The sequence below is a fragment of the Prionailurus bengalensis genome, chromosome E3 (genome assembly GCF_016509475.1).
Source record: "Prionailurus bengalensis isolate Pbe53 chromosome E3, Fcat_Pben_1.1_paternal_pri, whole genome shotgun sequence".
NCBI lineage: Eukaryota > Metazoa > Chordata > Mammalia > Carnivora > Felidae > Prionailurus > Prionailurus bengalensis.
The window spans coordinates 3,894,045-3,913,893 of NC_057357.1; the positions used below are offsets into that span (position 1 = coordinate 3,894,045).

The 19,849-nt window shown below is 53.3% G+C and overlaps 1 protein-coding gene across 1 annotated transcript in view; it reads left to right on the forward strand.

The window, feature by feature from the left end:
* Positions 1–19,849, forward strand: part of SDK1 (sidekick cell adhesion molecule 1) — an 883,215-nt gene that overhangs the window by 642,921 nt on the left and 220,445 nt on the right. Inside the window, exons 6-10 of the mRNA XM_043561368.1 lie at positions 2,182–2,293; positions 3,013–3,203; positions 11,469–11,552; positions 15,268–15,462; positions 18,946–19,062. Coding sequence (XP_043417303.1) covers positions 2,182–2,293; positions 3,013–3,203; positions 11,469–11,552; positions 15,268–15,462; positions 18,946–19,062 — 699 coding nt within the window. The remainder of the gene's footprint in view (positions 1–2,181; positions 2,294–3,012; positions 3,204–11,468; positions 11,553–15,267; positions 15,463–18,945; positions 19,063–19,849) is intronic.

A 19,849-nucleotide genomic window follows, 5' to 3' on the forward strand; every position in this document is an offset into this window, starting at 1 on the left:
TTTTTTTAAAAGAAGAGAGTGTTCTAGCATTGTGTTCTGTCATGAGCACCGTCCCTGCTGTTATTGCGAGATCTGGATTCTGGGCACTCCAGTAAAATTTTGCCGAAAAGTGGTCATGGCAGCTTCAACAGCAAATGCATAGCGTTACAGCCAGGAGACCGTGCTGTGATCTTGCTGGTGGTGGTTCCCGTAAGGCAAGGACACCTCGCCGGCGGCCCCGTGCGTGTGTCACAGATGCTCCGTTTAGGAATGACCGCATTTCAGCCTGCAGCTCTCACACCCACTTCTTCAGCCAGTGTCCTGTGCCCCGAATCAAATCCAAGCAGTCACTGGACTTGTGCCGCCAACCCCGCAGGGTGAGGGCCTCCCGAAACAGGTGCGTTGGCGTGTGCGAAGGGGTTTTGTGGAAATGGTCACCGCCCCACTTGAAGCACACTTAGGGGCTGCTCCATGTTTCGGTGTGGCCGTGACCCGTGACAGAGTGTCACTGCTCTGTCCCACCCGCCCCCGGGGAGCTGTGAGCTCGGCCTTGGTGCTTCTCTGTCCCATGCACGGTCTCCCGGGGTCAGCGTGCAGTCGAGGCCGCCCGGCCTGGGGCCCGTCCTCCCTGGGGTGGTGACAAGTGCTGAGCACGGGTTTCCTCTTCTGCCGCAGCGGCGGAGCGGTGATTAATGCCAAATTAGCACCTTGCTCGGTGACCTTTCAGCATTCACTGCTGCCCTTCTTCACTTCACATAACTATTTGCAAATATTAGCTTCTCAGGTCATTTCTCCTCATCAGCAACTTTCACAGATGACAGGCAGGTTGTTAATCTGATTGGCAGTCGGCTCCTGTCCTTTGCCCCATCACGAAAGTGTCTGTACTCCGGCGTGTCGTCAGGAACCTGGTAACCAGCCCAACGGTCTCTCTGCAGTTAGAAGCCTCAGAAGGAGGCTGTCAGAGAGGCCCTGTGGGGCTCACTTGGGAGGCAAAGAGGCCGGGAAAGGAGAAGGCCGCTTCAGCCTTCCAGGAGGCCCCGGGACACCGGGAAGCCGGCCTCCATCAATGTCATCGGTGTTCAGTTAAAAAAAATAATTCGTTGGCCCTGCCTGCATCAAGTTTTGTTTTTAATTGACACGAACCTTTCATTCAAAACTCACATACCGCTTAAGCAATGAAACCAGGACGCAGAGCTGTGGAGAATTAGTGGCGATCCAAAGCCAGTCCTCGGTTTCCCTACCGTTCTCTCGGTGGCGCCAGCCCGCTGCGGTCGGGCGGCCAAGGACTGGTCCCTGCCAGAGCCCCCACGCTCGCCAGGCTCTCCAGCGTCAAGCGCTAGATGAAACATTTCACATTCGCAGAACTTATATTTATTTTTATTTCCAGTCTCTGCCGTCTGCACCCTTTATGGAAATTCCTGTTCTAGAAATGTTTGATCCGTCATCATTTCCCCCAAATAAACAGCGGTAAAGTGTACTGTGGGTAGTTTGATTTCGATACTACGTGGATTTTAGAGAAAAGTGGCAAAAACGTGTGCTGGTTTTTTTTCTCCCTTGTCACCAGAAGTAGGAGCTAAATTATTTATAGTTTGATACTCGCAAAACAGAGGTGGATTCAGGATATTTACTTCTCCGAGAAGAAAAAGGGATTGAAAGTACACGGGCAGAACAGAACCCTTTGTTGATTGAATGTGTTTGCTCCGGGGAGTCCCCTTTGGGCCCAAGTACGAGAGCCGGCCGCTTTCGAACACCACACGTGCCCAGCAGAGTGCCCGACACGCGGAATATTTGTGGAACTGAGCAGATTTGAAAGTAGTGGGGGGACTAGGTAACTCAATAAGCAAAGTCTTAAGTCAATAAAAAAATAAAGTCAGCAAGCAGTTCGGAAAACGTTCCTCACTTCACAGTCCTTAGCCACGTGACGGCCAGGCGGCGTTGTGACGCTCTGGTTCCCTCGATTTCTTACCAGAACGTACCCTTACCGGCCGTGGGTTTCACACCAGGCTCCCACGGTCAGATAAAGGCCAGTGACAGTGTCCTCGCCCAAGGGCTTCTCACGGGGAGGGCGGGGGGAGGTTGGGGTAGGGTCCTGACACCCGGGCGTCCCGTCTCTGTGGCTCGACAAGACCCCCTGTTCGTTCTGTTCCAGTCTCCACATCCTACTTCGGAGGGTCCCATGGTCTTCTGCTTTCTCTGCCACAGGAGATGCTGGCGCCCCCGAAACCGTGGCTCCCGTCATTGTGATCCCCCCAGGCAACAGAAGTGTGGTGGCCGGGTCCAGCGAGATCACCTTGGAATGCGTGGCCAACGCCAGGTATGCTGCTGGTCGCCCCCTGGGCCTACAGAGCCCGTATAACTGCCGTGAGGTTTATCTGGAGTGGAAGGACGCACCACATGCGTGCTCTGCCCTTGTAGCAACGGTGGCCTTGTGTGTCCAGTGGGGCTATGAGCACAGCGGGCCGGGAAGACAGGGAGCCGAATTCCCAAGTCTGGTGCCACAGTACCTACGTTGACAGTGATGTTCGTGCCGGAAAGCACCGCTTTTCAGTTTAGCCGTGGGGGACTGTGGAGATCCTCCTCCTCGGAGACTCCAGACGAGGGCGAGCCAGGAGTGAAATCCCACGGGGGCACTGGAAAGAGTTAATCCCTCCTCTCCTCCGCAGTCCAAGGTGCTCTCGGCCTGGCTCGTGGTGGCTCCAGAATCGAGTTCCCGTGATCATGCCTCCCGTGTAGCCGTGTCCCCTAGTAGTATTTATTTTAAACATTCTTTTCCCGAGCACATGGAGTCGTTAGCACTTATGGTCCATTGCTGCTGCAATTAGCTCTCCTTGTTCAGTAGCCCTTGAGCGCAGTGTATTGTTGACGCATGCCGCAAGGGAGCACAGTTGTGTCTGGATTGATTTTTAAATGTCCACTGTTCAGCCCGCCATGGTTCCTGGTAGAATTAGCTTTGTCAGGCTTGTGCTGAATGCCTCAAATTATTGTTATTGCCGTCTGTGTGACTCACAATTATCGTCACTAATGCTCTCCCAGGCCTGTTGAGTTGCTGAGCGTGAACTGGAAGAGAAACGGGATGAGGGTCACCAGTGGGCTCCACGGCTTTGGGAGACGTCTCACCATCAGCAACCCGACGTCCGCGGACACCGGGGCATACGTCTGCGAGGCGACACTGACGGGAAGCACTTTCGAACCAGCCACGGCGAAAGCCTTTCTTTCTATCATAGGTAATGCTCAGCCGCCTAGCGTCACCCGCAGCCTCAGGTGGCAGTGCCACACGGGCACGTACTGGGAAACGGCACAGCGACACCCGCGTTTCACCGGCTTTCTTTCTCGCTCAGGAGATGAGGGCGCAGTTAGATGAGCTTCCAAAGTCACCCCGCTCTTCCTTTTCTGAGAACATAAACCCCTTAAATCCAAAGCGCTGATATTCTGAGTACCTACTAGAAGTGGTATTCTGGATACTTCCGGTCATAAAGCATGGGGGATGGGGGTGAGGTCCTTGTGGCGTAGATATTGGGCCGACCCCTGCACCCCTGAGCTCCTCTGTTACTCTCACCGGGCTCTCGTGATCAGTTTTCAGAGATCTTTTGACCCAGAAAAAGAAACTTCTGGATAATACCTTTCATGAGGTTGAAAAGTGGGAACAGAGCCGCTCCCCCTAGAACGTGCGCCAAGTGTCATTCCTGAGCCTAGGAGAGCGAGAAGTTAACATGAGGCACACGGGAGTCGCGGTGCCTGCTGGTGAGCATCAGTGCCCAGGAGGCGTGCCTGGTGTGGTGGCAGAGGGAGGCCTCGCTTTATTTTCGGATTGCGAGAAGATGACCCTGAGTTGTGAAGCAGGGCCTTTATTTCTTACGTTCTTCAGTTCCTGTAACACTTTCTGGTCTTCTTAGTGGCTGCGGTCACTGTCGTCGTGACCTGTGCAGCCGAGTGGTAGCCGCAACAGGTAAGAGGTCCCCTGGAGGCCGACCCCAGGAAGGAGGATCTCCACCTCCTCTCTCCTCTTCGGGAAGAGGAGAGCCAGAAACGAGAAGGGTCAAATCCGCAGAGAGCCCCGGGCAAGGTAGTGGCTCCTCACGTGACATATTTTGCCGTTTACCACTTCACAAATTAAGAAAAAATAAAAGCTCCTATTTTCATATGACATTGGCCAGAGTACGGAGAAATCCTGCAGAAAAGGCCGTTTGCCCACAGTGCATCACGTTCCTTTAAGTCATTGTGAAAAGGCTCCACGGCCTGTGAACGACTCTATCAAATACACGCCAACCTGTCAGCCCCTCCGAGCGGAGCACAGAGATTTTTAAAGTATCGGGAAAGCAGGCCTGGAGACCCTCACCGCTGCCGACTCCATGCTGGGGGCTGTGCTGGCTCTCTGGCTGGCTCCCTCTCTGTGCCTTCGAGGCAGAAACACCACAGCCCCCTTCCCTGCGAGGACTCCCCACGAGGGTGTGTGTGTAGCTGTATGAGCACAGACAGCACAGAGCAAACCAAAATTAAAATTTGCGGCATGGAAGTCTCCAGGAGACAGCCCTAGATTGTGTTAAAACATTTTAAGGTAATTTAAACAGGAGAAGAAATTTATCTTCCTGGAAACCAGAATGTTTGTTTCCATCATAATTCCTTTTAAAAATATTCAAGTCTATCATGTGAACTTTGGTTTTGCATTTACAGCTGAATTCCGAAGCAGATTGCTCTGTATTCTCTAGAGTTCCCGTCTCTCTGCATGTCCTGGCTTTTAAAGGTATACAGTCTGCGAATGTAAATGTGGATTTACATCCCCTTTTATTCACAAGAATTTGCTGTGACAGGTAGGATTTTGTGGTTGAGTCACCCTGGAAAAGCCCTGAAGAGTGCCTCTGTCAATCCGGAGCGGCTTGGGAGATCACGGAGGGACGGTCCCCAGGCCCCGTGGGGCCGGGCAGGGAGGGGTCCCTGCACAGGCAGCTGGAAGAAGGCGGGAGCGCACTGGCTTTCGGTCACTTTGATCGCGCACTGACGAGACAAGACAGACCAGTGGCCGCTCTCTACTCCTCCTGTCAGCCTCTCTGGCGTGTCGCTCGATCTCTGAGGTTTAAAGGGGATCGCGGGGGTCTGGCCGCGGGCAGTGTCATACCTGCCGGAGGTCCTGGTGACCCTGCGTGACCAGGAATGCCGGCCTCCTGGGTCCATGTTCCCTTCCACAGCCTCCTCCATAGCCTCCCCCGTCTCCCTGCCACTCACACCCCACGTGGTGAGGCAGACGCCTCCGTCTGCCGGCATGTCCCCTCGCCCTCCCTGCCTTGACCGCCAGCGTCGCCATTCCTTCCTGTGGCCTTCCCTGGCCCCCGAGTCCAGGCGCCCACTGCACAGGGCCAGGCACGTACCACGCAGAGCCCAGGCACTCACCACGTGGCAGGTTGGAACACAGATCTGACGGACCGCCGGGTGGACAGTGGAGCTCCCTCTCTGTTGTGATGGGGATATCATTTGGAGGTCGTGCTCCATCTTGGCTTTTCCCAGTAGATGAGCTGATTTAGTCACGTGCTCATTTCAGCTGCCCTGCCTCTCCCGGTGGCGTTTCCGTCACCTCCCAGGTAAACCGTGGCCATGAACCTCGTCTCCCTGTCTGCGTCTCCGGGAGGCCGACCCAGCACTCTGTGCCCGCAGACTCTGAGCACCTGTGCCTACCTGTGCTTGGGATGAATGCCTTTCCACCCCAGGCCCCACCTCACCTGGTGGTGAGTCTGCGTGTCCTTCGAGACCCTCCCCAAGGTCACCACCTGCTCCAGAGCGTGCGTGTGGGCATCCTGGTGGGTCAGCCGGGCACCGCATGTAACAGGGCGGGCTGTGGGGACAGGCCCGGGCTCACACTCTCCCAGCACCACCCAGTGGCTCGAACGACGCCCCCTGCCTCTGTTGGTCTCAGTTTCCACATCTGTAAAACGTAGACGAGGTAGGAGATCGTACCGCTTCCTACCGTGAGCAGTAAAAGGCAGTGCTGGTCACAGAAGCACTAAAACAGCGGCGTTGTTAGTTGGTGGTGCAACTCTGTCACAGCACGGGGGACGCTGGTTGTTTACCAGCAGCTGGTCACATGGCACACGTTTTCCACAAGTAGCGTCTCTGAAAGCAGGATGTGTCTCACAGTCCACGGAAGCGTTTTCTCCTCTCTTGGTCGTAAATAAGACAGCGATGCCTCTTACCCACGACTGCAACGTCTCAGACGCGGTGAGACATATTGCGCCCATCTTCCGGTCCCGACCGGCAGACCGACGCTTTCTCCTGTCACCACCGTTCACGCGCTTGCCCTGCTCCAGTGAGCGCCGGCGTCCTGGCACGCCGGCTCCCGCTGCGCTCACACACGGGTTGGGGAGGGTGGGTGCAGTAGAGAGCGGTCTCTGTGTTGCACACGCAGATCATCCAGGAACTCCGATACCGTAACTGTCGTCAGCATCACAAATCACACGTAACGTCTCTTGGCTGATAACAGTGCCACAATCGCGAAGTTCTACCTGTACCGAACTGAGAGCGAGCCCCTCTCAAATGTCCGAGCCCCAACATAAAATCTTCCCTTCCCCCGCTCCTCCCTTCCTCCCGTCTTGCTCTTCCTTCCTTTCCTCCACTTCCACGTATCGAGTCTCCATCTCTGACACCGTACGGAGCGCCGGGGGCAGAGGGGTGGAGAGGTAGCCATGCCCCCAGGCATCAGGGATTCTCGTGCGGGAGGCAGCCCCTTCACGAGGCTGTCACAACTCAGCACAGTGAGTGCGAGACTGTGGGGAGGGGCGCCCTGACCCTCACACGGCAGGTGCAGGGGGCAGAGGCTGTCTTGGCACGTGGCCAGAACAGAATCCTACAGTGAGCCGAACCCTCTCGCGCTGCCCTATAACTCATTCACGTTGGTTTAGGATAAACTCAAGATGCCTCCTTTCTGGTTTTCCAGATGGCCTGTGTTAGAAGCACCCACGTTAATCATTGGTGCCCCGTCACAGCTAGAACGTCTCTGTAGCACAGGCCATGGCCGAATGAAGCTCAGAAAACAGAGCTGTTACAGAGCTGTTTCTAAAGCGAGGAAAATTCATACAAGGCGAACAACCAGCGGGGTTTGGGTCGTTTGCCCTGTGTGCGGGATTGGCGGGCTGGCCGTGATGCCCCAGGAGGGAGCAGGGAGGGTGTTCTTCTGGGGACCGTCTGTCCCCCGGGGCTCCCAGGCCGTCTCTGCCCTCCTGCCCACACGCCAGCCGTTCGTGGAGGGCACAGCGTGTGCGAGCCCCTGGGCTGAAGCACTGGCGTGGGCCAAGCGCGAACAGGGAGGATTTGCCAAGATGAATGGGACACACCTGCTCCCCGAAGGGCTTCAAGGATTTAAGGTCTTTGGTAACCTCCAGCGTATCTCTCTCCAGCAGACAGTTTTTGCGGCTCCTCTGAGACCGTGCCGGGCGCTACCAAGATGGCGATGAGGAGGACGCCGTCCTTCTCCGCGGAAGCTCCAGTGTGGAGGGGGGACCCTGCCCGAGGAGGTCGGGGGCACTGTGCGGAAGAAGGGTGCTAGGGCTGAGCTCACGACCGACACGGCGTTTGCCCACAGCTGCCTCCTGCATAGGAGCTGGAGCCCAGGGGCTGCTCGGGTCCCCGAGTCCCTGCGGGCGGGCTCAGCCGGTTTCTCTGCTGCTGGTGTCAGGAGGCCAGCGTCAAGGCTTTGAGCGGGCTGGGTCTTTCCTGAGTGTTTTGGGAGAGGATCTACCTCCAGGCTCTCTTGGGGTGGGCGGAGTCTTGTGCGTGGGCTTGTGCGTGGCTTGTGAGACTGGAGTCCCCGCATCCTTCCTGGCTGTCGCTCGGGGTCACCGTTAGGCTCCAGAGCCCCTCCCCCTGGCCCGGGCCACCTTCTTCACAGCCACCAGCACAAGCCAGTTCATCTCCTCTGCCAACGGCAAGGAAGCCGCTGCTTTTAGGGGCCCCGGCGATGGGACTGGGCTCACCCAGCTAATCCGAGACCAGCTCTGCGCTCTAACGTCGATGGCCTTAATCACACCGGCTGAGGCTATCTTGCCATGTAGCCCTCGTGACAGGTTCTCAGGTCCTGGTGACTAGGGGGTGGACACCTCGGGGCCATTCTTCCCACTGCAATGGACAGAGACACCAGGTGTGGACGATGGTACCAGAAGGGCACACCGTGGAGTGAGTGGGCCATTCTGGAGCTGAGAGGAAGACAGAACAGGGGGCATGCATGGGTCTTGTGAGCCCTACTCAGGACCGGCCCTGCAGATCACACTTGGGAGCTTTGGCGGGAGAGTGTGACGAATCCTTGGCGCACACGGACCGTCTGCCATGGCTGCCTCCACCAGGCCGGAATGAGTGCTTGAAGTCCCTGACGTTTTGGAGGGTGGAGAATTTCACAGCGACTCCGGTCTTAGGCTTCCAGGGAGACTTCCCATCTCCTGGTCCGAGACTGGGCAGTGGGGGTCCCTGGGCGGATGTGGAGGACGATCAGCGTGGCCGCCATCTCTCAACCCGGGATGGGACCGTTTCCTTGATGTCTTCGTACGGTTTCGAGAGAGAGGAAAGTGTTAGTTGCCATCCCCAGTTTTATTGGCTGCAGTCGTGGCAAAGTTTTGAAATTCCGGTGTGCACCACTGTTGGCAGTGTGCCCTTTCGAGAAAGGGTCGCTACCAATTAGCTGAGACACACACCTGCCCCTCGGAGGTTAAGTGGCCGCAAGAGTCTGTGCGCAAGACAACTCGTTCGCGACAGATTTTCCCCAGTACTCAACCCACAGCCCTTTGGTTGTGAATATGCTCGCTATGCCCCCCGCTTTTTCCCATACAGCTGACTACGTATAAGAGTAGCCGGGAGTCCAGAGAAAAAGGTCTTCTGAGCACCTGTTGAGTTATGTTAATACAAAGGGTGAGCAGTGAGAGAAATCGTCACGTGCACATGGTGGGGGAGGCAAGACCATCACAATCAGAAGCTGTGCAGGCCTTTTCAGAGTCTTGGCCGCCGCACACCCACTCTGCTTTGCTCAGCCACCTGGAGAAGTTTCAGGAACAGGGCAAGAGTAAATGAACAAACACGCTCTGTCCGTGCCATTCCTGGCCTTCCTCGTTGTCCGCCTCTAAAACCTCCCTGGTCATCGGCTCCAGAGGAGAGAGACAGCGCTTTGCAAGCTTTGGCCGGACGCCCTTGCAGACTGTGCCCGGGGAGCCTGACGGCCCTGCCGCTGGTGCTGCAGAGGGTGTGGGGCGAGGCGCCCATGCTAACTGTGTGGGGTCGGGAATGGCAGTGTTCGCAGATGAGTGGCCTCGGCCAGGCCTCTGATGCCCCCCAGCCTGAGAGCCATGCCTCTGCTCAGCTCCCGCCAGCTTCGGGCCACCGTGTGGAGAGCACCCCAGGTCTCTGAGCCTGGGCTGGGTCCTTCCCTGGCACGTGGGGGAAGCCTTGCGGCGTCGCGGAGGAGAGAGGGGCGACACCAGGATGCTGGCCCGGTACCTGGGGAAGGCTGTCTGGTCCTGGACACGTTGACCATTCATTGTGTGGGTTTTTATCATCAAAGTGCACTTCCTCTTGGATGAATCTCACGGGACTTGGGCCAAGTGAAAAAAAACCAGCTCCAAAGGTCACATGCTATGTGATTCCGTTCCTGTCACATTCTTGAAATGACAGAATTATACACGGAGAACAGAGGAGTGGTTGCCGGATGCGAGGGATGGGACGTTGGGTGGCCATGATCGTGAAAGGGCAGCGTGTGGGACCCTGGGGTAACAGACCCGTTCTGCCTCTTGACAGCGGATACAGAGGCCTGCACCCTGGTAACATCGTGTAGGGCTAAACCCTCACCCGCGCGTGCGCGCTCCCGCATACATGTACAAGCAAGACGGGGGGCGGGAGGAGGGTGGGAGGAGGCCAGGTCACCTGTGTCACTGTCAGTACCTTGGGTGTGATGTTGGACTGTAGTTTTTTGCAAGAGGTCACTGTTGGGGCGAGCTAAGTAGAGGGTGCCTGGGGTCTCTATTCTATTATTTCTCACAATGGTGTGGACTCTACAATGACCTCAAAATACGATGTTTAATTTAAAAAAGGAGAACCGTAATTAACCAGAGGCAAATGTTGACTTCTTCACTTGGTCTTTTTTTTTTTTTTCCTTTTCCCTCACGTCCCTTCCATCGGACCATGGAGGTAGATATCGACTTTAGCATTCACTGATGAATATGGGGCATGACCTACACACAAGGGCCCTGACGGGACGCTGCTCCTGCATCGTTAGAATACAAATATTGCTGCTGTCATGATTATTGATGGAGGAAATCTGGCTGAATGTGAACATTTGAGTGTATGCAGTGAAGACCGCCTTGAAAAGAGACTGTAAATCTCTGTGGTGTGTCTTTAGGCCCGGTCTACACACGACCAAAGCCCAGTAGAGGGGTCTGTGTCCTCCAGTGAGGGTGCCGCCCTGGCCTCAGCCAGAGCAGGTGTTCGGGCAGATTGTGGCCGCCTGAGTGGCCCCGGTGATTACAGAGCTGGGGCCACACTTTACCCTCATGAGAGACCTTCGGTCTTTGCCCCTCGCTCACTTCTCGGAAAGGGTGTTTCCACTTCTCCTTTCCCTCTCTTAGGCTCCGCTCTGTTTTGAAGCCCCCAAAGGTATAGGAGGCATGCCAAGCTGTACTGTCCACCTTCAACACAGTTACGGTGAAAATAAGCCACTCTGGGAAGACCGTGCCCAGAAATTAATTATCACGCAGCAAATGAATACTGCAGCCTTTTGTTATCGTGATAATGAAATCACTACCGCCTTCATACTGGATGAATCTGGCCACACCACTGTTGAAGTTTCGCTGAATAAACCGAGAAAAATATTGCAGTGTACTCTCCAAGGAGATTCACTGTTTAATACACCCACTATTTTTTGTTGAATAAGCGAGGGGAGTATGTAGAGATATACAAGCAGTGGACTTTCCTCTGCAACTAAAGATGGATGAGGGGCCCTTTTTCTTTCTTCTCTTACCTATTATTTAGCCTTCCATTGAAGTAGTAAATCTATATTTTGGAGAAGAGAACTGCTAAGACTTTAAAGAAATATGTTAATAGGCTGTCGTGACAGAGGCCCTGACACAGGCCGGATGCCTGGCTGTGGCACTTTATTTGACATGCTTCATGCGTTGGTGCTTAGTTTAGATACTGAAGCAAACTGGCCTATAAAATACTGTGCTGTAAATATAAACCTTTATGAACCTCTTGGGATCGTCCTTCTAAAACGTGAATTAAGATATTCCATGATTCAAGCCCATAAACGAAAAAGTAGCCATCACCCTGAGTAGTAATTTGCTTTCTCAAACCTTAGAATATAAATTGCCTTTGGCCTGTGCTTGCCGAATTCTGAGTCTGTGTGCACGATGGTAACTAATGAACTTTTTGGAAATACTTGTCAAAAGGAGTCCAAGCTTTTTCAGGCTATACAGGTCATCTGAAATACACCTCTTTTGCTTAGTGGTATTTTTTTTTCTTGTTTAAAGAGCCACCGTATTTTACCGCTGAGCCCGAGCGTCGGATTTTAGTGGACGTGGAAGAAACCGTGGACATCGTCTGTCGAGCAATGGGTGAGTGTGGGGAGGCTGCTCCCCACGCAGCCGTGACGCGGAGGGGCATTTTCCAGGGCGGGATCCTCATCGTTATGGGGACACACGTTGACAGTGACGTCAATCACAGGGCCTCTGGAACAGAGCAGACCTCTGTTACTGGGCATGTGACCTTGAGGCAGGTTTTTGGCCTTGCTGAGCCTTTGCTTCCTCCCCTGCAGAGCAGAGATAGTACCTGTCACCCACAGGAGCGACAGGGAGGCCTTAACCCCATCCGTCCCGACAGAGACAGACAGTCTTGTCTTCCAGTGCTCTGATTCCACCAGTGTGCCCCCCAAGACTTGGGGCAAGAACTTCTTTCTTGTCCGTGGGGTGATTGAGGCTCACGCCTATGTGTTCTCCTTAGTAAGAGAGATGGTTTTAAATTCTTGCACAGGAAATTCTTCCTTTTTTTTTTTTTTTTTTTTTTTTTGCCTTTCCAGTTTTGGGTTGACTTTTTCTTTGTTATTCCAGTAATTTCCCCCCTCGTCCCCATGCCTTGATTATGAGCCGTCCATAGTCTCCATTGCCTGTCAGGCAGCACAAATAATTATACTAAAACCCATAACTGAGACAAGCTTTTTAAAGGCAATTTCATTAACAATAGCTATGCTAGTGCTCTGGAAACTGTCAGTGAAAAAGGACATTTTTTTAATGTTTAAACCTGTCCATCTTACGGCTGGGTATTTTATTCTAAGAGCTCGGGGAGTAAGGATTGCTCACGATTTTGTAAATCTTCAAAACAGCTTCATAAAAGAGATACTATTATCTCAGAGTACACATTTGAAAACAAGACCTTAGAAAGCGAGGGTAAGTAACGTGCTCAAGGCACAGAGCCAGGGGGATGAAAGGAGCTACTTATAAAATCATGGCCCAGCATCTCGCATGCAGGAGCATCTCATTAAATACTGGACCACCTGCTGGGGGTCACGTGCCAGTGGAGGCAGGATCCAAACCCAAACCCATCAGCTACCAAAGCAAGGGCTTTGGCCAGGTTGCCTGGCTTCTCCCGAAGAGCTGAGGTCCTGGGACCCAGAGCACATGTCCACCAGTCCCCAGGTCCGGGCATGTCGTTCTTCGTTTCTGAAAAGTAGTGGTGTCCTGTGAACAGCCCTGATGGTTCCTGTAGTGATCGGTGTCTGCCATGGGCACCTCTACCCACTGTGCTTCGGCCCAGAGGGTGTTGGCTGAGGGGCTCGGTTCTCAGCCCCTGGTCAGCTCACAGCAGCCCTGCTGACCTGTCCTGCTCGCGCCCTCCTCTGGTCTGGCTCTGCCCAGGCCTCCTGGGGAGGGGCAGAGGAGAGTGATGTGAGCGACATGGAAAGCTCTCCCTAGCTACGGGTTGTATTGTTCTCTCTTTTTTTATTTTTATTTTTTCATTTTATTTATTTATTTTGAGAGAGAATGCACACAAGTAGGGGAGGGGCAGGGAGAGAGGGAGAGAGAGAGAGAATCGCAAGCAGGCTCCATGCTGCCATCACAGAGCCCAACGTGGGGCTCCATCCCATGAACCACGAGATCATGACCTCAGCTGAAATCAAGAGTCGGATGCTCAACTGACTGAGCGCCCCTGTTCTCTTTTTTCGCATAAACCTATCTTTTTGAGGTCCACGATGGTCTGAAAGTGAAGCTATGCAGTATTTAGGGTGCTCGGATTTTAGAAGGCAGAGTCTGCAATCCTGCAGGGGATAAGATTTCCTTTTATGCCACTAAATTGCCCTAAAATAGAAAGGCACTGAGTTCCCCATATCCTAACAATTATTTTTCAATAAATGACAATCTTAAGCTCTTCCCTTGACAAGAGAATGCTTTTTTTGCATGATTTCTACAGGGTGAACTGCTTGTTACCATACAGACTTGTAAATATGTATCGAACAGGCCTTTCAACGCTGCCATCGTATAATTTACTGCTTTCTTTTAATTTTGACAATGAAACGATAGCAGTATGCGAAGTGGTTATTCTTCATGAAAGCTACATCGTGTAATTGCTATTATGAGATTTTACATGAATTGGTTATGCTTTTACCTTGAAATGGATTTTTTTTAATTTCCTGATTTAATGAAAAGTGACAGGAAACATAATTAAGGCAAAGAACAGAATCTGAAAATACATTATCTTGAAATATTTCACAACGTTAACTTTATTTATTAAAGAAGACATCTTACACCTACATAGCATCTGAAATCAAGTGATTTTGGTGTGCTTTTCACCATGAATCACTGCCGACACGTGCTTTACTTAAATTAATTTCACGCGTAGAGAAACTGAGGTACGGAAGCAGCCGGGACATCTCTGCGCATTTCCCACGGGCCCACGGCAAGCATACGTGTGCCCACCACGGTTCGGGATGCCGTGGTCTGGTGCCGTGGTGGAGTTTCTGTGCACAGCCTGTCGCGTCTTCCCAGCTTACCCGTGTTGGGCGGCTTGGGAGGGCCAGGGAGCGGTGGCCACCACTGTCAGTCACCCAAGCCTCCCAGGGCAGCTGCCCAGGGAAGGAACGTGGCCTCTGCCTAGTCACGGCTTGTCCCGTGCAGCGAGGCGCCGGGCGGGCGGGGGGGGGGGGGGGGGTGAAGGGGGGGCGCAGTGTGCGCACCCTCATTGCCTGGGCTCCGTGTGCTGAGCAGAGCCACGTGGGGGGTGAGCGGCAGGGGGCTTCATGCTCTCGGCCAAGGACAGTCCCTTCGTGTAATACAAGGACTCTGCCCCTGTGAGCTTGTCCTTTGTCCTCCTTGTAGACCCTTCCCAAACCCAACGGCACCCTCCATCAGACGGGCCGGCCAGATGGCGCGGAGCTCCAGTCCCTCTGACCGAGGCCTGGGTTGTCTCTGTCACATCACCAGGGTGAGGAAGGGACGCTCAGCCTCAGACTGACCCTCCCGTCCCCCCGGTCAGTGTTGGCCCCGCCCAGGCTGCCATTAGCTCCCAGGGGCAAGGATGGTGCCGTCCCTGCCCCTTCTTGCCACCTGCTGGACTCACATGCATCTCAGGGGCCAAGCGACTTCTCCCCTGTGCGCGGTCGAACACCAGTTGCACCTGAGGCGCCGGGCACTGACGTCAGCCATCGCCCCTCCGCCACGGCAGGCCTCTGCTTCCATCAGGGTGACGCCCAGCTCCCTAGGCGGGGGAGGGGTGAAGACACGGGGCACGTGTTTGGCTGTTGGCTGTAGTAATAGTCATTCTAGCCCCTGTGCACCCACCACCTGCCGGGCACGAAGAGATGCGTGTGTACTGACGCCATCTGTCTTCGCAGCAACATTCAGAGTTTGCAAGGGCCACTTCCTTCCCAAGTGCGTCTCCGGCCCCCGTGACCCTACCCCCAGCCTCGAGGGGCAGCGTCAGCCCTGCGGAGCGACAGGGGCCTTTCTCCCCATCCCTTTCTGTCTGGAGGGCGGTCACAGCTGGGATCCCTTTCCCTCCCGACCAGAGCACAAACCTGCACAGGCTCCGGGAGTCCAGAACCATCTGCAGCCCAGCGTCAGGAGTTCATTCCCACTCCTTGTGGTGCCCCTCTGTGTCCGCGTCTTCACAGAGATGAGAAAAACAACACCATACGAGTTGGACGGAGGGGCTAAGAGATGAAAAAATGCCTACCAGCCTATCGCTGTGCAGCCTTTGAGACATTTTTGCCTCAGTCCCCGTGTATAGTGCTTGGAATTTAATTTTTCCGAATGCCTACTTCTTTCTACTCCTACACAGGGGTCCCTCTCCCCACTCTCCAGTGGTACAAGGATGCCGTCTCCATCGGCAAGCTCCACAATCCTCGATACAAGATGCTTGCGAGCGGAGGCCTGCGCATCCAGCATCTGCGTCCAGAGGACTCCGGAATCTTCCAGTGCTTTGCCAGTAACGAAGGAGGGGAGATCCAGACCTACACGTACCTGGACGTCACCAGTGAGTACTGCCCGTCGGGAAAGACAGGCCATCCGGGCTGGGCCCTCGGGCCAGGGCTTCCCAACTTTTGGCTGAGTAGCATCTGCTCAGGTCAGCGGGCAGGGCGCAGTGGCCACGGCAGGGGCCCCATCTCAGGCGGAGAGCAGCCCATGTGCTAAGCCCCTCGGCAGCCCCAGCAGGTACACCCTGCCCCCACGTCCTGGTGCCCAACCTGCTCTTACACAAACCTTGATTTTTCGGCGCTCAAGCCGTCTTCTCCGCTGAGAAGTAGAAAAGAAAAATCTGCATTTTTCTGGACAGAGCTGGAAGAACTATTCAGTGAATAGCTCATTCCTAATCTTTTTCTTTTGATCTCTTTCCCATTTTTTATATCCATTTTCTATTTTAGTTTTATTGAACAATTATAGTTCTTCTGTAAGTTTCTTTTATTAGCCCATTAACAGAAATACTTTGGCACTCTGTCTTTGAAAAATAAAATAAAGGTAAAGGCTTTCACTGTATCTGTGGGTTTTCTTTTTCATCTCCACAGCTGTAATATTGTTCTTCTAAAATGAAGTGGAATTTAGTGATGATGGGATTATACCTTTCATGTTTGCCCTTTTGGAGGCAAAATGCTGATATCCTCAGGTGTGAGAGCCATTTGAGAAAGCAAATCGTGTCAGTATGCAGATGGCTCCTGTCTGCCAGAACGAATGAATTTAAGGAATCGTGTGTCTGTTTTGGTACGGTAGGGACCACTTCCTTGAATCTGGCCCAGGGGTCAAGTTTATCCTCTGGTTTGGATGACTGTAACAGTGGAAATAACAGTGGGTACTTAAGCCAGAAGCTGAGTTTTGATCAGTTAGGATTATTTAAAGCACATCTTAAAAGCGCCAGCCGGGAGCTTGTGGGGCTTTTCTTTTTCTTTTTTTTAGCCTGCATTTTAATTTCAGTGTAGTTAACATACAGTGTTGTGTCAGTTTCGGGTATACGGTCCATCGACTCTACGATTCTGTTCCATCCTCCGTGCTCATCACGATGAGTGTGCTCTTCATCCGTCACCCGTTTCCCCCATCCCCCGCCCCCCTCCCCTCCGGCAACCACCAGTTTGTTCTCTGTCCTTAAGAGTCTGTTTTGAATCGGTGTTTTCGAATTCTTGGGGTAAATGCCCAGGAGTAGAATGACTGGATCACAGAGTAGCTCTCTTTTTAACTTTCTGAGGAACCTCCACACTGTTTGCCACAGTGGCTGCACCATTTGCATTCCCACCAGCAGTACGAGAAGGTTCCTTTTTCTCCACATCCTTGCCAGCACTTGTTTCTTGTGTTGTTGAGTTTAGCCGTTGTGACAGGTGGGAGGTGATGCCTCGTTGTAGTTTTGTTTTGCATTTCCCTGATGATCGGTGACGTTGAGCATCTTTTCATGTGTCTGTTGGCCATCTGGATGTCTTTGGAGAAATGTCTGTTCATGTCTTCTGCCCGTATTTTTAATTGGATTATTTGTTTAATTTAACTTAATTGGATTATCTGGTTTTTTGGTGTTGAGGTGTAGAAGTTCGTTATGTATTTTGGATGCTAACCAAAATATCAGTTATGTCATTTGCAAATATCTTCTCCCATCCAGTAGGTTGTCTTTTGGTTCTGTTGATTGGAGCAAACTTTTTCTGTAAAAAGCCAGATAGTATTTTCAGCTCGGAGGGACGTGGTCTCTGTCACAGCCACTGGCTTCTGCTGTAGTGGCGTGGGGGCGGCACAGACAGTACTGAGCAAATGGACCTGGCTGTGTTTCAATAAAACTTTATTTATAGAAACAGGCAACAGGCTGTCGTTGCCTACCTTTCTCTAGTGAGAGGCTTAGGACACATTCCCTAATTCTCAGCCTCAGTTTTATCACCAAAATTGAACCATCTCAGCCCAGTTCACAAGGTTCCTCCAAGGATCAGATGGGAAATTTAGATGAAAAGTGCTACCAAACTGGTTACCATGGCAGCTGGGGATTGAACAATAAATACACGATAATGATACTGCTACATTCTCTGTTTTGTAAGTACACGGTTTTGCAAAATAGGCTTTTATTTCCAAATTAAAACCCTTTTAGTGAAAAGAAAATATAGTATGTAAAGCAATCAATATTTATTCGTTCGTTTCACAAACATTTAATTTAGCATCTCTGTCAGGCACTTGGGTCTGTCAGGCTCGGGGATGGAGCTCTGAGGAAGACACACGAGGGTCTCACCCTTCCAGGGCAGAGGTCATGAAGTGGGGAGACACGCAGAGAGGAGGAGCTCGTCTAGCCAGGGATGAGGGCCATGAGAGGAGACAACAGGCCAGGCCCATGGTGACCCGGGAGGCGCCTCTGAGGGTGCCCAGGGATCATTCCCTGAGACGGTGCGGGAGCTGAGGTCCGAAGGTGCAAAATCTTGGGGGATGTGTGTGTCATGGGGTGAGGGAGGGGACGCTGCAAGTGCCTTCGAGGAACAAGCTTGGGGATACAGGAGCCAGGGGTCATGGTAGGAGGTAGGCTGGAGGGGTCAAGGGCCAAGGCCCAGCGGGAGGCTTTCCAGGGCCTCCGGCAGGGAGTGGTGGGGTATCCTTCATAGGTCCCAAAGGGCACCCAAGGCTGGGTGTAGAGCGGCCAGCGCAGGGAGGAGCGAAAGACTTGGGCCCAGGCAGGAGGCCGCTGCACTGTCCAGGTGGTGGCCCCACAGGTGCAAGGAAGCAGAGGGCTCTAGGCTACGCTTTGGGGATGGCACCCATGGCACCTATGAGGTTCGTAGGGACTCCCGCCTGGGGGAAGGCGGGCCGGCAGCAGCATCCGCTTCCCCCCGGGAACCCCAGCCCAGGCTCCTGTGGGGCCCTCCCAGGGTTTGGGACACACAGATCCCTGCTCTTCGGCGATTTCCAGTTTAATCATTCTCCAAGTGGTACACAGTCAGGTGAGCCCTCGCTGAAGCCGGCCTGAGCCGCCCTGGCTGTCTCCGTCCCATTCCGGGCTCCTGAGAGCTGGAGACCCGTGCCGACCCCCCAGGACAAGAAGGCCCCCTAGCAGTTGGGCCCACAACACTTCCTGGAAATCTTTACCGAAGGGCTTCAAATCTGATTATTTCATGAAAGTGTCATCTTGTGGTTAATATTTAACAGTCAAAAATTAGCTTTTTCTATTTTTTAAAGAGTAACGAAGTCAAGCTTGTTAGATTTATCTAAATAAATGTCTTTCGTCTCATTACCGTTCTTCTGAAACAGCCCTTCCTGGGCCCCGGCACTTTGCCACCGCGTGTCCGTTACATCACGGACTGGGTTTCTCTCTGGGTTGTAAACACAGATCGGCAGCTCCTGAGGGACAAGTAACTGAAGGTTATAGTCACTGCTGAAAGGTTTTCATCTTTTGTCGCTGCAGTTCTGTGTGATTAGTCCTATAAAAGTCCATATGGGCCACCCCCAGCAGGCGGGTCTGGGCTCGTCCGGGGGGCGCACCCTGAGAATGTCACTGTTCACTCCCGCTTAGATGTCGCCCCGGCGTTCACGCAGCTGCCAGTGGACACCACGGTCACCGACGGGATGACAGCCACTCTGAGGTGCGAGGTGTCCGGGGCGCCCAAGCCCGCCATCACGTGGAGGAGAGGTGGGTAGCCTGCGCGGCCCCCACAGCCTGGCCACCGTGGGAAAGGAGCCCCTGGGCCAAGGCTCGTGTTCTCAGCCCCCTACCCCCACCGCCTGCCTTCGGTCAGTAAGGATGAGTAGCCGTCTGTCGAGCACCTGCTGGGTGCGGGTGCCGGCTGAGTAAGAAGGACAGTGCCCTGTAAGCTTCACAGAGCTTACGTCTCCAAGAGCAAACAGACTTTTTTCAAAATGTGTGAATATCGCTGTGTTCTGCCTAAGCCCTTCATAGGCCACCTTAGGCGTGTGAGGGGCTGCCTGAAATATAGGTGCTGGATCTGGAGAAGTGCTTCCAGGACTCAGTTTCTCCATTTATGAAGTGAAGGCAATATTCGAAATGAAGAATAATACCCTTGTTTCTTTAAGAAAGAAAGGTGCCTAGGATGCACACCTGAAACTAACAGGATATGGACATCATTTGTACCTGGTTTTAAAAAAGGCAGAGAGGGACGCCTCAGTGGTTCAGTCACTTAAGCATCTCACTCCTGATTTCGGCTCAAGTCATGATCTCACCATTTGCAGGATCGAGCCCCATGTTGGGCTCTGCGCTGACAGCATGGAGTCTGCTTGGGATTCTCTCTCCCTCTCTCTCTCTCTCCTCCTCCCCTGTGCATTCTCTCTCTCTCTCAAAATAAACACAAACATTAAAAAAAAAAAAGCAGAGAAACCAAAGACTGGATTCTGCCAAGGGTCAAAGTCTGAAGCATTCATGGACAGCAAGACTCAGAAGGACCTTCCAAGATCCCTTCCCT